The sequence below is a fragment of the Corapipo altera genome, unplaced genomic scaffold, assembly GCF_003945725.1.
Source record: "Corapipo altera isolate COAL_440 unplaced genomic scaffold, ASM394572v1 50, whole genome shotgun sequence".
Taxonomy (NCBI): Eukaryota; Metazoa; Chordata; class Aves; order Passeriformes; family Pipridae; genus Corapipo; species Corapipo altera.
In genome coordinates, this window is record NW_020884889.1 from 5,073,622 (window position 1) to 5,091,217 (window position 17,596).

General features: G+C 48.1%; 1 protein-coding gene across 1 annotated transcript in view; it reads right to left on the reverse strand.

Annotated features, from left to right (window-relative positions):
* ST8SIA2 (ST8 alpha-N-acetyl-neuraminide alpha-2,8-sialyltransferase 2) overlaps positions 1–17,590 on the reverse strand; it is a 32,103-nt gene extending 14,513 nt beyond the window's left edge. The window contains exons 1-4 of the mRNA XM_027644533.1: positions 17,528–17,590; positions 2,843–2,905; positions 782–910; positions 8–265 (exon numbers count right to left, since the gene is read on the reverse strand). Of these exons, the coding sequence (XP_027500334.1) occupies positions 8–159 (152 nt within the window). The 5' untranslated portion in view covers positions 160–265; positions 782–910; positions 2,843–2,905; positions 17,528–17,590. The remainder of the gene's footprint in view (positions 1–7; positions 266–781; positions 911–2,842; positions 2,906–17,527) is intronic.
* Between the last annotated feature and the right edge of the window lie 6 nt (positions 17,591–17,596).

Here is a 17,596-nt window from a genome sequence, read left to right on the forward strand (position 1 = left end):
TCCCTACCTTATGACAAAACTGTGTGCGTCGATCTCGGGGCCGCAGCCACTGCTGAGCAGGACCCCCGAGTTGCCCACGATGGCACAGGTGGGGAACTGCTTGCCCTTGAGGGGAGAGGTGCGGGGCAGCAGCTCGTACAGGTTCTGAGAGACGTTCATGGTGCTGTCCCTGTCAAAGACGTAGTGGATGATGTCCCCCGGCTTCAGTGTCCCCTTCAGCACTGAAATGTCCTTCTCTGCATCCAGGAACTTCAAGATCTGTTTCCTGAGGACGGGGAAGAAAACAGCCCTATCAGGTGAGGTACAGAGATAACTTGGGTCATACATAAGATGAGCTCTTGCCTCCTGGCTGCCCTCGCTCTCTGGCCAGTCCATCTGACAGATGCTCAACAGCTTACAAACAGGTATCTCCACCCTTACCACCCATCTCTGCTTGGGGCAGGTGAGCATGGTCAGCTCACCATTAGTCAGGGGCTCCCTGAGTTTACTCTGGGAAGGGGCTCTCTTTCTTCCCTCTGTGACCCATGGCCTGCACACAGTAATTCCACTTGGCCTGAAAAACAAGGGGCTCAAGTGCTCCTTGTTCCGTCGCTGCCAGGCCAGCTGGTTCAGCTGGAAATTCATTTCCAAGCGATCACTTACAGATATGAAGCCCAGCTCAGCAGGAGATAAGTCTTTTTATTTCTTCCTTGACTTCTTTAGATGATATACAGAGGCAATTTGCCAGCTTGCACTGGAGAAGACCAAATCTGTCTCTTGTCCTATAGGTAATTACCAGTACCTGATCTTCAAAGAGAGTGTCTGGTTGTGTCTCCATTTGGATGAGGCTGGTTTAATGTTGTGCTTAATGCTTTCATTACTTCTGTCAACAGCAGCTGGAGACGAAGAGTCATTTATTACTACTTCAGCTCTAGAGAAAAGAAAGTCAGGGAAGGGGAGAGAGGAAGGATCTGTTAGCATCCCAATGGCACTTCTAATCACTGTCTTCTGGCTCTGGCTGCTGGAATTCAAACTTCTTCAGAAAAGCAAAATTGTAGTTATTAGCTAAACAAGAACTGAAAGCCAGTTTGTATGCTGCTACACTCAAGCAGACAGACACAAATCCTTAAATACCTGCTCGCTTCCATGAACACAGACTGACAGCCAGACACAGTTCTACAGAAAACACTCTTACACATCGAGCTGCAGAAAGGTGTGCACAAAAACCCACACACAGGCTCTGCAAAGACAGGCTGGCAGATGGACACTTACAGACAAGACACCCCAGGCAGCCCTCAGAATTCACTAAGAATTCTCCTAGCCAAGGCTGCTGCCCTGTTGCCTCTTGGAATCCCATGAGGATCCCAAAGTGGAGCCAGCTCAGCTCCCGGAGAGGACAAAAATCCTCGTCACAGAGGTGCAACCCTCACTCCACCCAAAGCAGAAATTAATTCAGCTGAGCTGCTGGGTGCTGCTTGTGAGACTGGGCTGTGAGCATCTTGCACCAATCAGGGGCAGCCTGGCTTGCTGGAAACTTCTTCCCTGGCTAGAATTGAGCACGAGGATTTCAGCACCCATATCGCCTGTTCCAGACCAAGAAATGAGCAACGGCCAGATGCTGGAGATGATCACTGGGAGAACCCAGCTTTTAATCCCTGCTCTAAGAAGCAAATCAGCCCCAGCACTTCAGTGCTTTTTAAATCAAGTGGCATGAATTGAAGGAGTCTCCAAATATTTGGTTCCAGCCAGCTGCCCTCCAAAAACAATAGCCAAGCATCTCATCAGGAAGCTGTGCGTGTATCTGAAAAAGCTTTCACACAACAGAGCACTCTGAAAAATACACAGCCAAAGTACTCACTATCAGCTAAAAGGAATCTCTCTCTCTGGTGCAAAGGGCTTTTTCCAGCTGGGAAATGGTTTGTAAATAAATGCATTTACAAAAAGCATGTAAACCCCAAGGAGGGAGCAGAGTGAAAGATGAAGCAGAGCTGGCGGCTCAGGCTCATGGACAACATCCAGCTCCTGAGAACGTATCTCCACACAGGGAAAGTGCTTCCCGGGACACACTGTGGCTCACACAGTATAATGTTTCAGAAAGGCAAGGAAATGTGTTTATAAATGCTGGCTGCCAGTGTCCTGGTGTGTGTTTGTACAGTACCTCTCTCGAGGTTGCCAGTCTGTTGGATTTGTTTGCATCTTGCATTTTGCCATATCACTTGTGTCTTGCAGAGCTTACTTAGAAGGTGTTAAAAATCATAACGGAAGTAGGGTAAAGAAATCTTGGGAATAACTACAATATTTTTGGTTTTGTCCATTTTCTGTGTTTTGATCATGGGTGGTGACATCATCACAGAATGATATCACTCTTTCTCACACGGTGTCACTAAGCTTTTCAACTGTGCCACTTGGTAACGCTGGGCTGACAGGGAATCACTGCAAAAATAACAGAGGGAGACACTGAATGAGGCTGTGATGCCACGGAATGACTCTGCAATGGAGCGACGTTCCTGGAGTGCATTGCGATAAAACTGAATGGAGTTCTGATCTCAAACACAGCGATCTCTCTTCTATTAGCACTTAAAACTATGGAAATAGCAACTCTATCACTGACTTATTTTCACAATAAGTAACTCTTTCTCATTCTCTCAATCACCGGAACTTGCAGATCCTTGGTTATTTGCAAATGATTATTGCACTGAGCTGGGAGAAGGAGGGGGAGAAACGATTAAAAAAATGCAAAGCAGAAGTGAAAAGAAACAGATACATTTGCTAAATCAGAACAGCACTATCCAGCGAAGAGGAGAAGCAGATTAATAGCTGCCTTACAGCAAAAACAAATGAACACAAAATCTAATTTACAAACCTATTAGATTTGCTATGTAAGCTGTTCACAGCTGATCTGATTGTACCTCTGCCTCCAGAACTCCTGCAAGACAAAGGAAATGCATTATTTATAAATTCAACTTCTCTTTGCCAAGCATTGTTCAACAGTCAAGAGATCCTGCTCTGAAGGGCTCCGAGTGGAAAGATTGCCACACCACTTGAGTCCCACCCCATCCAGAAGGAAGATGTCCTGATGTCTCTGAAGGGCTTTTCATCCACTGTCACTGCTGCCCTACTGTGACTGTAAAATGATTCTGGCTAAAAATCTCTGAGCCAGCCCAATTAATAATACCTGCATGATCTAACCAGCCATCAAAGACATCTGGTCTCTGCTGCCAAAGCAGCGTGCAGCCCATAGTTGTGTTAAATACATCTCTGCTTCTCTTTACGAGTCACGTGTTAGCAGTGCACAGAGAAGGTCTCCTTCAACTCCAGGATGCCCAGGGACTTTTGATGTCCTTTTCAGGCAGGGACTGAGCTAAATGATCGGGACAAGATTCCCACCATTGTGTTTATGTCGGCTTTTAGTTGAGACTGTCCAATATCTCTATTTTACCCAGATTGAGTCACCAGCCTCCTGGTGACCTGTGGAGACCTCATCTTCACACTGCACCTTCTCTCAACTTCCAGTGACCCAAGACCCCATGCCAGCCCCCTCCAATCCCATGAGTGCCCTGAAGCCTCTCGTTCCCACTTTTAGTGTAACCTGGCTGAAGCTACGAGGCCAACTCACCACAGTCATTCACATGCTGGAACTCAAACCTAAGTGACAGCACTGTCATTCTCATGGCCTGACACCACCACACATGGACAGGTGCCAGACCAGCCTGAGCATGACCTGTAGGAAAGAGCAGTCAAAGTTTCCAGCACCTATATGATGCTATAATGAAGAACATATGGGACCAAGCCCCTTCAGAAACCTACACCACTCACACGACCTGTGTATCCTCACTTAAAAATAAATACATACAGGTATTGGTCTGTATTTAGCTGGCTGAAGAGCCCCTTCTTGTTTTAGCTTGCTGCTTTTAAAGGGGTCACAAAGAATGAGTTGCCCACCCTGTGATGCTCAGTGGGAGTCAGACATATTTTAACTGCCACATTGCTCCATTTTATTGTTTCTGTTGCATAGATATCCCAATGAACACACTCATAAAGAGAACCAAATTCTCTTCCAGCAGAAATACAGTTACCTGGAAATATATACCTTAATGAAAATGTATCTCAGGAGAATGTATTTCTGTGAGTTCTGAAAAAAATCCCAAATGCATTAGACATAGCTGAAAAAGAAACAGTGTGTGTGAACATTCAGTGCCATTAAAAAAAGATTTTCAGACTTGCGGGATGTGACATAAATCCCTTCATTAGGCTGAGCACAGGCCTCAGCACCACACAACATCAAACCCTTGGAAATGCCACGATGATTGTCCCTTTCCTCCCTCCTGCCAGAGACTATCTATGGCCAAGTTAGAGCGATTCCAGCTCCAACACCGTCCTCCTTCCTTTGACAGACCTGAGAGTCGGCGAGCTGTTTCATTTTTTGGTGCATCAAGGGAACAGCAGGACTAGCTCATTCCTAGAGCCTACTGGCATTTAACAAGCCTCTGCTTTAATGGGGTTCACCACGGGGTGTGGGAGCAGACAGGATTAGTGTGCAAACCACGCATCTGCTAAGACACGTCTCCTCTGAAGGAGCCTTCCAAATGGGATTCACACTCCTTCACACTTGCTGTAGGACAGACAATGCTTACAAAAAGAAATGTTTTTTTTCTCTAAATAAGTGCTAGTTCACAATCTCTGTGAAAGGAAAAAAAAGATGCCAGGGAAATTAGGAAGTGGAGAAGACTTGTTAGCTCCCACCTCATCCACGTTTTGTGGCTACAGCAGGACTGTTCCAAAGCATCACAACATATTATTCAAATGCATTTATCTAGTCTAGCCTTACATGCCCCCAGTGACAGATCTGTGCAAGTCTTCTCCTGGAATTAAGGCTGGAGAAGCTGGACATGAGGTAGGCAAGTTGAAAGCACATCTCCCAGCTGACTTTGTGCAGTATGGTGGGGAAGGAGACTGGCTGCCAGGTCTCTGGCTGAGAAACCCCTCAAGGACAGTTTCAGGGGTTACTCTTTGCTCTTCACACACAGTGAAAAGCAAAAATATTGCAATGCAAACAGAGCACAAAGTGTTCTGCTGTCATACACAAACATGGAGGGGATGGCTCATTGGTGGAGGAGAGCAGGGTTCTGCTAACCTGCCTCCCATGCCTTGCTCCATGGTACTGGGCTCACTGCTTTGCTGGCCAGCAGCAGCCTCTATGCTTTACAGATACCTTAGATGCTGGCAAAGACACTGCTCCCTGTACCAGTCTTGATTTCTCCCTCCAAGCCATGGATACTGCCCAAAGCTGGGACATGATAGTTGGCTAAAGGTCTCAGCTGGTTTAGCGAATCCTAAAACATTCCTGTGGCTTCAAAACTATCAGCCTTATGGTGCTTTGTGTCCTACACTGCAACTTCAGAACGTTTTCCCTACAATTTCCCTTTGTACAGTCCAAGACAATGTGTGCTGTGCATATGATGCCATGGGGTGTATTGCCCTGTCCAGCCACCCTGCTCAGCTCAGCCCACTGGTGGGTTCCAGCCAGACAAAACAGCTGCTCAAAACACCCATAGCTGGGCTAGGCATGGTATTTTCCAAAGTCTGCCACACTTCATTACCAACACAGGCAAGCCAGTACCACCATACCCCTTCACTTCCCCCACCTGGGAAGAGGAAAATATTTAGAAATGGAAGGTACTAATTAAGAAGCACGTGTTAAAAAAAAAAAAGTCAGTCCATTTTACTATACCTTGCTGACCTGAAGTTTCAAATCTCTTTGCTTCAAAAGGCAAAGACCAGCCTCGATTAAAATAGTACAGATAGCATTGATTTTGAAAAGCTTTCTAGTGCTACACTGTGTTTGGATTGAATTGCCTTATTAATCTAGTTGTTATCAGTTTGATTGTATAGCCAGCTCCACAAAGTACCAACCTGCTTCCTAATCCTATTATTTACAAAACATTTTTCTTTGGGCTTCTGTTGGGATGTTTTCCAGTGATAAGTTGCATCTATATGTGCTAATGCCATCTTACTGGCTTATGCCATCCTTTCTCATTTTTTTGCTTTGAGATTTTCAAGCTGAATTTCCACTGTCTAAGACATTATATAGGTCAAAACACTCTGTGCTCAGATGTAAAGTGACACTGATTCATATATCAGAGGATAGAAAAGAAAAATTGTCTTATGTTTCGGGTCCAAATTTTCTTGGATGAATAATTTCTGACAAATCAGGTACGCAAAGACTCTTCTATTCACCCACTATGAATGGGCTGTTTAGGGTTTTTGCTTCTCTTTTCATCGTTTCCCACTTCTTAAATGCTTCTCTTAATTGTTGCTAGGTACGGTTCGGTCTCGCTTCGAGCAATTTCGATACGTGAAATCAAAGCTGCTTTGACTGAACAAGTAGGTCACACAGCCTCGTTGGGCGAGAGGATCTCTTAAGAACAGGCTTTATGCGTCCATATTCTCAGCCTTACAAATTAAAAACTGTGTTTTCCATGGATATTTTGCAATTCCCACCCCCCAAGTCCTTCCTCCCCCCTCAGCATCTGCGGTAGACAGTGCACATGGGAAGCAGGCGTGAGAAACATAAACTAATCAGGAATTTCAGCCATACCAAACCACACATTTCATAAATCATAAAATTATGTGGGGTTGGAAGGGACCTTAAGGATCGTCTTGTTCAAACCCCCCTGCATTTAACCACATCTGTGGAGCCCATTCCTGGTGGAACAAAACCTCTGCCTCTTCCTGACCTTGGGCAACCCAAGTCCCCCTCTTCTCCCTCCTCCGCATAAAAGAGAGATAATAGTCCCTTGGGGGATTATTAAGCAGAATTTATCCATCTGAATTCCTCAGGAAGAGAGTTCAGAGTGCCACAATTTTTTTCTGAGGGGTTTGAATGACTAACACTTACTAATTAGGTTTTCACAACCTACTTTTGTGTTATGTGCATTTTATGATCCTTGTTTTACAGCTGGGACACTGGGGGTGAAGTGGCTTGGCCTTTAACACCACAAAATGAGCTCCACAGGAGCAGGCACTATGGGCTTCCAGCAGACCTGTCCTCTTGAAAATGCTGCTTTTTACTTGTTGAGATCCAGTATGGCTCTCGCTGAGTGAGAGGGTAGGACACATGACTCAGAGGACCACGGGAATTGATCTGAAAAGGTTTCACTGTCCCAAAAAGCAGATGCAACCATTAGTCTCCTGCGATGGCTGCAGACTGTACCCATTAGGCAGTCTGTATCTATTTTTAAAAAATAATAAATCACAACTTATATTTACTTTGCTTTTTAAGGATTGCTCTGATGTTGTCCTCAAGACCAGAATTGCTATTTTCTATCTGAAGAGTACATGAGCACATTGCCAGGCCTGGCCAGGGACCACCCTCACACAATCACTGCCCTCCCAACCCACAGGCTCTCCCCAGGGCAGCTGGGCAGGGAGAGGATGTGGAGCAGGATACTCACAGCCCCTCTCCAGGATGCTGTGCCATGGCCAGAGCCCCAGTCACTGTAACTAACAGTTTTGGGATACACCATCCAGCCCCTGGAAATGAAGTATATAGATGGTCCCTCTCTTCCCAAACTTGATAGATTTGATCCTGCTGATCCTCATAGTAAAACGTGGACCAGAACACAGGCTTCAACCCTAGGTCCTGTTCCCTTAAATTCAGTGTTTGTGTTGAGACCAGCAGAACAAAAAATGTGACTGCAGGGGTTTTGGGGGAAAATTGTCACATTTCCAAGTTATCTACGAGAAAGACATAATTGGCTTCCCAGCTCAAATTGGTCCAGCCTGCCCTGCAGGGTGGACAACCAAAGGTGTCCCAAGAGGCCAAGATGAGCAGGAGCTAGAGGCTGGAAACCAGGATTCCTTGGGGATTGCATCCTGCCTTTTCATCTGCACATCAGGGTCTGGCTGAAAAGATGCAAAAAGGCCACATTCATCGTTAAGTCCTCTTGTGAGCTTCTCACTAGACACTCAAGTGGTTTCTATGGGGTTTAGGTCAAATCCATAACATGCTCTGCTGTCCCAGGAGAGACAAATTGGAAGAGGAAAGGCTGGCTAGCCCCACATGTAAACCAACTTGCAAATCAGAAGCAAAAGCCAAAGCTAGACGAGAAGCAATGAAATCAGAGATGCATTTCTGAACCCTGAGATCCTGTACTCAGACATTCCATCATGCACTTTCCAAGCACCACTCCCCCATCCAGGGATGCAGTTCTCATAGGCTCCAGCATCATCTCGCCTTCCTGCATCCCATCTCATAACACACCAGGGGGAGCTGGGACATCTGACTCTTGCAGATCACTCCTGTGACATTTCACCAGTTGCTTTGGAGGCTTTCATCCAGGGATGTTGAGGAGATTGAGATGAAGAGGAGCAGTGACTGCACTCTCTTGGAGAGCAAGGTTCCCTCTGCAGAGATTAATTGGGAAGACATTTCTAAAGCGCTTGTCTGTTGGGACAGAAGATCCTGCAATACATCTTGATGAGATGTTCAAAATCGCACTTCAATGTGTTTAAAATCTCACTTGATTATATTGTCACAGCTTGGCAGCCCAAGTGTCAAAAACTTCCTAAATATCAAGTGCTATTTTCAGTGTTCCGAGTTTAATTCTTTCTATCGAGTCATACGATCACGTTTGGGAGATTGTGCCCATAACTGTGGCTTTCAGACACATCACCTGGCCCAGCTGGGGTCCCAGTGCAGTCTGGTACATGAACTGCAGGGGCAGTGCTTGTGCAGCCAGGCACAGTGATTCTGTGATCTTCCAGCAAGACAAGGAGACTCATTGTAAGGCACCAGACGATGGAACTGCTGTTGCTCATGGCACTTGCTGTTACCCTCCACAGGAAATGCAGACCTGTCAGTCTCATGCAAAGCAGCCTTGCTAATTTGGTCACCTCCTCCCACCTCCACCACGCCACCTGTCCTGCAAGATCCTTCCCAGGGACCACAAGAAGATGGGAAGGTGGAAGGTGCTCAGCATCCCTGCCTGTCAGGTGGGAATGGTGGCTCCACATCAGCTTCTGCGTAAATGTGAGCAGGGCCTGAGGTCTCTGCCTAGCTGCAAGTCACAGTGTGTAATCATTGCAAGTGTCTGCTGAGGACAAGATGGAATCAAGACACATGAGTTTGCAAAAGAGACATCTATTGCTTAACAGGGAATATGCCAATTAGTCTGAAACACTTATGTGACAAAATCAGAGACAAATCAGCAGGAACGGTGCAGCTCTGACTACAAATGGACATGAGGAATGGGAGGGAAGGCCGTGGTAGCCTGTCATGAGGATGCTGCTGGGGATCACTCTGCACTGGAGTAACCAAATCCTGCCTTGAGCTACTTGCTCCGAAGGACCTGCAAAAGACAGGAAGATACTCAGAGCAGCCTGATGGTTGCTGTTGCCTACCAAGAAGCCACAGTTCAGGACTTCCAGGCTCTGCTCCCAAGACAGCATGAGCTTTTCCTGACCCAGAAAAGACTCTCTAACATAAGTGTCAGCTCTCACATACACATGCATTTGCCATAACATCAGCATGGCCTGACTCAATCAACCCGTGATGTTCTTGTTTTATCACTGTGCTAAAGACAAAATACTCACATGCTCACAGGGCTCAAATGTCACAGACCTCACCTATCCTCATCCTCCATACTGGCAGGACCTTATGCCCTCCCTCATCTCAAGTCTTCCATTAAAACTTTATCAGCTCCTTTTCATTGACTGCATTAATGAAACAGCCAAGAAAGAAACAGACATTGAAGAAGGCAAAAAGGATCCAGTGAGAAGCCTGAGACTGCAGTGTGTGTGTGTTTGTATGTTTAGCTTTCCTCTTCTGGATAGGAGAAGGGAAACAACCCAAGAGCTCAGGGAAGACTTAGAAAGGAGCTGAGACAAAAGCCTCACTGCTTACAAAACATGTCTACATCATACATTTTTCCTGAGATAATTTTTTCCACCAGGGAGCATAAACAGCAGAGCATCACTCTTGCAGCAGAACCTGTCACCCTGAGCATCCATGTCCCAAAAGCCAGAAATCCCAGTGGCTTCTGCAGCATCTTGGATGCCACGTACCTTGGGAAATGGGAATGGTAAAACATGAAAAGATATAGTGTCTTGAGGGGCTGTGGGCCCATGGGCTCATCCTCCTACACCCATCTCTTGCCTCTTTTCCCACTGCTCTGTGCAGCCCCTTGGAATACTCAAGGTCTCATGTGGTTTCTTCTATCCCTGTTGGTGTGGATGCTGAGGATCTCTTCTGGGCAGTGACATCCTCCTGGGGCAGTTCTGTATGAGCATCCTCAAAATAACATCTGCTGCCTACACAAAGAGGGCTGGGAGTGCTTGGATGAGATCTACACCCCACAACCAGCAATGGAGCTGTCCCAGGATCTTCACAGGGTCTTAGTCCCCAGATGACAAAGTCAAGTTGCCAAATATCAAAAAGCCAATAGTGGTTTCAGAGCTCGACCTCCTCTCTCCTACCCCCACTGATAAAGCTACACTGTGGAAATCCAGGCAGCAATAAGAAGGAGAAGTTTAATTACCAACTGATCAGCTGCTGGTTGGCAGTCGAGTGTGCTTCTGGGTGTCTGAAAAGGTGCTGGACATGCCCCATGACAATGCTTAACCTTGCAGGGGAAACATGTCCGCTTTTGTAGCCGCTGGCTGAGAGCTGGATGATATTCCTGAAGGTGCTGGTAAAGCCTGGGCTAGAGGTGACAGGTCACACCATTAGAACCATCCTTCGATCCAGAGCTGCCAGACAAACAGGTGATACCTGGAGCCCACTGTGACACCGTTTGACTGGGGGGGCCTTGAGAGAGCACTTCAAAACTCTGCGTGACTGGGACAAAATGTGCTTTTAAAAGCAGCCCTGCCCATGGAGAGGGCTGGTTGAGAGGAACAGCCTGCTCAGCACGCAGATGGCCAGCCTGGAGTGGGTTTTGTGTTTGTTTGGGATATTCCCAGTGGATTTCTGTATGAAACAACAAGGACGTGGTTTGCAGTAGCAACAAGAAAGAGTCCAGCACTTAAGTTTGGAAAGAGCTCTCACCCCGCACCATCGCCACTGCTCTGGCAGGTTTCAGCAGTGCCATGCCTGTCTCCCTAGATCAGTCCTTTCACTTCCCAATCGGAGCCAGTGCTGCTGTTGTTGATGAAGATGCATCCCCCAAGGCCACCACCACCACCAAGGCTGCTGCGCAGTCAGACGAGGATTTACAGTGGGAACACAAATAAAAAGGAGCTGTAAAGATACTCTTTTTTTATTTTTTCTTCCTTTTTCTATTGCATTGCAAGGGGTTGAGCAAGTGACACCAGCCTGCTCTGCTGTGGTGTTTGCTGAAGGACACCTGAAACTCTACACCAACAGTGAATTTACTGTGCCAGGGAACTTCCTTGTTTCCAGAGGCAACTGGGGGTGGAAACCAGAGAAACAGCAAAATAATTATTATCTAATGTTGTACTTTGGGATTATTTCTTGCTGCTGAGGATGACCCAGGCCCAGGGAAAATAAATGAGGGAGGCAATTAGAACTCTGGTTTGGAACAATTGTTTTTTATAGCAACCATACCTGTGGATGTATTTAAGTAGTGCTGTTCTCAGGGATGAAAAAGCAAAATACCTGCAGAATCACAGAACTATAGAATCATACAGGTTAAAAAAGACCTTTAAGGTCACTGAGTCCAACCATCAACCCAACACTGCCAAGTCCAGCATGAAACCATGACCCCAAGTGCTCCATCTACATGTCTTTTAAATACCTCCAGAGATTGTGACTCCATCATTTCCCTGGGGAGCCTGTTCCAATGTTTGCCAGCCCTTTTGGTAAAGAAATTTTTCCTAATATCCAATCTAAACTTCCCATTTCCTCTTGTCTTATCATTAGGGCAGCCTGAAAGCCGAAGGAACGATAAAGGAGCTCCTGTTAAATGCTTTCCTGGAAGATCAAAAGCACATCTGTCACACAAGAGAAAACCGACCCCTTCAGTTAATCCATGTCTGGGAAAGGCTGGGAAGGCTCACAGTGGTGGTGGGATCTGCTGTGTCACTGCTGGCTGTGGTCCCAGGGTTCCCTCTCTGCCCACGAGCACAGCAGTAGCAGAGAGGAGCAGACACAGCACTGCTGAATCACTTAACCCCGCCGTTAGCTGCTCAACAAGCCTTCGCTAAATGAACCAACATTTGAAACTCCTTGTTCTCTGCCGGGAGAAAAAGGCTTCCTCTGCTTTCCCCACCAGAATTGTGCATTTGTGGGGTTAGAGATGGGAAACAAAAAGCCCACCTGGGCAAAAGGGAAACTTGAAGCCCTTCTGGGAACCACTTTGCTCTCTCTTCATTGCTCTAGCCTACGAACTGGCCTGTCTTCCACAACTCTGCACCCAAGAAGGGCTGGCTGGTGATGTGCAACCTCCTACCACAGCTACTGCCCTCCTCACCAGCAAGCTCAGAAATTCCCTCCTTGGGGGTCTTGCAAGCTGCTGACAATCACTACTGGACTGAAGAGTAACTTTTCACCAGCTGTAATGGAAATCCCTTATTTGCGGGTTTTCTTTCTGTTCCACTGGCTTGCTTGGGGGTCTGCAAGCGCTTCCCATCCTGCTGCTCCCAGCCCTCCTGCTGGACACCGATTCCCTGCAGGTACCACTGCTCCTGCCATTCCCTCAGAGCTCAGTTTAAGGAAACAAGCTGTGGAGATTCATCTCCTTCAGCCTGCTCTAGGCAGGAACACAGGGGTTTGAATATGTCTTTGTGGCAGCCCCCTGTGACCCTGCAGGGCTACAGGAGATGACAGAGTGTTTCATGGAGAGGAGGGAGAGCTCTGTAGCCAACCTGAAATCGGCTGCTTGAGTTCAGGTTATTGTCAGAAGAGTTGCAAGGAAAGCCTACGCCAAGTATTTTCTTACTTAAATCAGTGCTCCAACACTGCTTTTATTTTCCAGCCCGATGCGTCATGGAGCTTTTATTAGAGCCCTGCCATACCCAACGAGTACAAAGGTCTCCTTTGGCTCCATTTACATGAATAGTTCCAGGGTGTCTGTGGGTTTCTGTCCTGCCAAGAGCAATTCCTCCTCCAGCCCAACCTGGATAATTGTTGGCTAGCACGCACTTGCTGTGCGAGCGCACAAAAGTGTATGTTGGTAGAATACAGCACTTTTTCCAGCAAAACTTCCTGGTGGAGAGCAAGTCTTAGACTAACTCTCAGTTAGGAGCAGTAAATCACAAGCTGCAAGACCTAAGCAGGACATTTATACCCCACGGACCAACCTTGACAAGAAGCCTTACGACTATAGCCCGCTACAGACCACTCAGAGCAAGCACATCAGCCACCATAAAGGACACAAAATCTCCCTTCCCGAGCCTTTGAAAGGCAGGCGTTAGAAAAGGGCACATGAGGAAAAAGTGGCAATTTACTGACAAGCTTCCAGTCAGGGCAGCAATATCAGAGACTCCAATTCGTCACTTAAAAGGAGCAGAATATAATTCCTCTTGTAATCAGAATGGAAAGGCATGTGGTCCGGGCTAGCAGGGAAAAGGTTGACTCATATTAAGACCAGCCCATTACCAAGTGTCAAGTGCTCCCTAAGATGGCTCAGACGCTAATTCGAGAAGTCACCTGGTGGCAGCGGGTCACCAGCTCCCTCTACAGACAATCAGGACACAGCCGGACCCCTGCAGAACTGCTAAGGCACGTTTAGAATAACAAAGAGTCCCTTTAAACTGGAGCAGAATTCTCCTCGTCGCCACCGGCAATAATCATCCCACTCGATGCCGAGTCCTTTGTCTTCCTCTGTGGGGAGAGGTCTGTCCCTCTCCCCTGTCCCGGGGGTGGATGAGGAAATGGCTGCGATCGCATCAGTGCTCCCCAAGACAGACCGCGAGCGTGTCTTTTGTTTCCTTCCAGGGAAACAAAGAGCCGGAGCGACGGATGGAAACATAGGCGCCACCGGGCTGCAGGAAAAGTTCAGCAGCCCGGAACCAGGTGGTTGTTGGGAAACATAAGTGCCAAGACCATTCACAACAGCAATACTTCACCGCGCAGCACACGCCGGCGACCGGGGAGCGAGCCAAGGCGAGCGGGGCGAGTCCGCCTCTCGCCCGCCGGCATCCCGCAGGACCGCCGGGCACGAGGCTCCAGCCGTACATCTATAGGTGACAGGGATGTGACAGCAGGAAAACCCGCGACCAGGGGTGGCTGCAGGGTAGGAGGAACGGGCTAACGAGAGCCACGCAGCATCGGGAGTGAGAAACTGCTGAATTTTCATCCTTGCCCCGACATCTCTTTGTTTCAGCATCTCCTGGCTGCAGGAGGTTGTATAAGGATAACTAGAGGAGTGAGATGGGACTGCTCAAGGAGCAAACATCTTTCTCAGAAGTCTTTGGCAGGCATAGCAGCTCCCAGCCGCCCTTGGCTTCTATCTCCCTTCACCTGCAATGCTGGAAACTTATTGTCCAAAGAAACAGCACGGGGTTTGGGGTTTTTGTCCTTTTGCCAATAGTATTATATTCTTACTTTTCACCTAATGAACATTTTGTGTTTTCTTTCTGGAATTTCTCAGTATTTGTAGGTGAGAGAAATCTGTTCCCCCCTGTTCCCACACATATGAGGCGCGTTCTTCCAAAGACAATCCAAATTACAGGCAGGGGGCAGGGTATGTGTAAAAGTGGGCAAGCTGTTCGCTCCTCACAATAATTAGAGAGTGTTTCGACGCCAAGGAAAAAGAAGAAAAGAGTTGCACCTGCCTGCATTTCCCAGCCCCCCTCAGCACCATGAGCCTGCCAGGGGACACCTGGCCAGCTCCTTCCTTCCCTTGCTGCTGCTCTGACCAAAGTGAGGGTGGTTTGTGGGCATGTGAAGGAGAATGTTGAACCACACGATCCATCAGCCAAATATTCCTGACATGGAGGAGAACAGCACAAATACACAGTACGTCCCAAACCTCTCACAGAGAGGAGCTGTTCCCTCCTGGACACACAGAGAGCTCCTGGAAAACTTGGGGATAATCTCTTCTCAGAACTGTTGTGTGCTTTTGCTGTCACACAGTTCCCTTTACCTACAGGACCTGCTGACAAAAAATGCTATTATGTTCCCCCCAAAGTTGAAAACCTTCTATCATCCCCTGATCTGCTGCAGATCAGGCACTCTGCTTTTCCATGTCACACCAGCAATACACTTCAGCCAGATCAGAGCTTTGTGTTCACCATTCCTGGCACCATGGCAGCACACAGAGATCAAGTGCTCTCTGTGACAGGCTTCTGTGCTAAGAGCTTACACTCTAAGGTGAGCAGTGTTTGGCCCCTTGCTGTGTTTGGGATGCAGGAACTCATCAAACCTAAACCCCTCTGGAGAGGCAATGGGGAGAAGATGTGGGTGGGAGAGAACAAAGCAAGAGAAAGGGTCAGTTTGCCCTACTTCATGATTAAGTAATACATAATTAAGTAATATAGCAGAGTCCCACTCGTGCTCTGTTCATCCCTATATGGGAAGCACAGCTGATGTGGGAATTAACATGTATCTGAGAGTACCAGACTGCTGGATCCCTCCTTCACCTCTGGTAGGCAAGGTGCTCCTCTCCTTTACCTTTTGCACTATAATTTCTGAATGCTGCATGAAACAAGCTGCTCACTGTTCCTACAGAACTCATCTGACCCTGTTGCCATTGCTGCTGCCACACTGCTTGGCAGTACTTCCTTGGAGGAACTACAGCAACAAACTCAGATGCCAGGGTTTGGAGATAAGCAGCCAACAAACATCCAATTTCCATACAATGTACAGAAAAGAGAGAAGAAAAAAAGACACAACACTGGGAATTCCTAATGAACCACGGTGAAAAACAGGACAAGTAAGTAACGAAAGAGAATAGATTTTCAATAAGGGCACAGCAAGTTCCAGCAGGCAGATCTAGCAGATAGGTGAGGGTAGAGAAGAAAGAATAGAAGCCGGGAAAAAGATGGGAGGAAAGCAAGAGGATCAGAGCAGCTTGTCTGATGGGGAGGATGCACCAAAAGCTTTTAATTTCCTTTATTATTATATAGATAGTGCCAGCTCATTGCAGAGCAACAATTCATCTACCCTGGTAACCTACAGTCTGGTGCTGGATGTTTCTGGACAAGGCTACTGACCTTTAAGCACTTCTTGCCTGTAGCACCCAATATAATATAACAATGAAACAATAAACAAACATCACTGCATTTCATTTATCATTTCAGCCAGGTGTTTGTTTTGATGTAACACAGTGGACAAAGCCACCTGGTTGCAAACAAAAAGGCCTTTGTGTCATTTGGGCACTGTGAGTGCACCCCTCATTACTAAAATAATTTGTTTTTCCAAATTGCTGTAGTGAGTTCCTCAAGTTAAAGCAAACCCTCCTCTCTGCATTTGTTCCTCTCATCCCCTAAGTTTCCAAGCAGACCTCAGAGATGGGGTTTATGGGGTGGGTAGGGTGTTGCTTCTCACACAGGGACTTCTTTAGCCTCTGCCATACAGGGCACCTGCAGGTAAACACCCACCATGGAAGTGATTGGGAGGGGGTGATCACAAAGTCCCTAACACATCCCATGGGGACACACCAGTGGGTTGAACTCTCCCATGCTGCTCCATCACCCAGCTGGTCCCTGCTCAATCTCTCCCATCCCACAGACCGGTCCCTTATCGATCTGCAGACTGGTCCCTTATCCATCTGCAGACTGGTCCCTTATCCATCACCCCCGTGGGTTGGTGCCCTCTCCACCACACCCATCTGGACCAGCAGTGGCACTCAAGCCCCCTGGGCTGCAACTTGCCCCAGCAACCCTGCCCAGCAGACCACCTGCACCAACATCCTACTTAGGGATCTGCTCCATCCATATATTAATACCTGAGCACTGCCCATGCCAAAACCCCTCTCCAGATCAGGATCTGCTCCAACATCTCTAATCAGACTGGTATCTGCTCCAGCATCCCTACCCAGACCTGTGCTTGATCAAGCATTCCTACTTGGACCGTTACCTTAGCATCTCTAACGGGACTGGTACCTACTCCAGCATCCCTATCCTGACCTGTACCTGATCAAGCATCCCTACCTGACCGGTACCTCCACGTCTTTAATGGGAGCGGCACCTCCTCCAGCATCCCTACCTGGACCGGTTTCCCCCGCGTCCCTAACGGGAGCGATACCTGCTCCAGCATTCCTACCCGGACCGGTATCTCAGCTTCCCTAAAGGGACCAGTACCTGCTTCAGCATTCCCAGTCGGACCGGCAGCTCCGCGCCTCTAATGGGAGCGGAACCAGCTCCCGCCCCCCTGCCCGGCCCGTGGCTGCCCCCCGGTCCCGCGCCCCATCCCGCCCCATCCTGCCCCGTCCTGCCCGGGGCCGCCGCCAGCCCCGCGGAGCTGAGCGGGAGCGCAACGAGCTCCCTTCCCACTTGGGCACGGCAAAAACCGGGAGAGCTGGAGACAAAGAAACTGTCCGGGCGCCCGCCCCCTCCGCCGCCGCCGCCTCCTCCTCCTCCCCGGCCCCCCAGCCCCGCTCCGCTCCGCGCCCCTTCGCCCGCGCGGGGACCGGGGGTTTTTTACCCGCTCTCCTCCTCGATCTCCGAGATATCGGCGAAGATGAGGAACCCGACCAGCAGCGTGAGCAGCGCC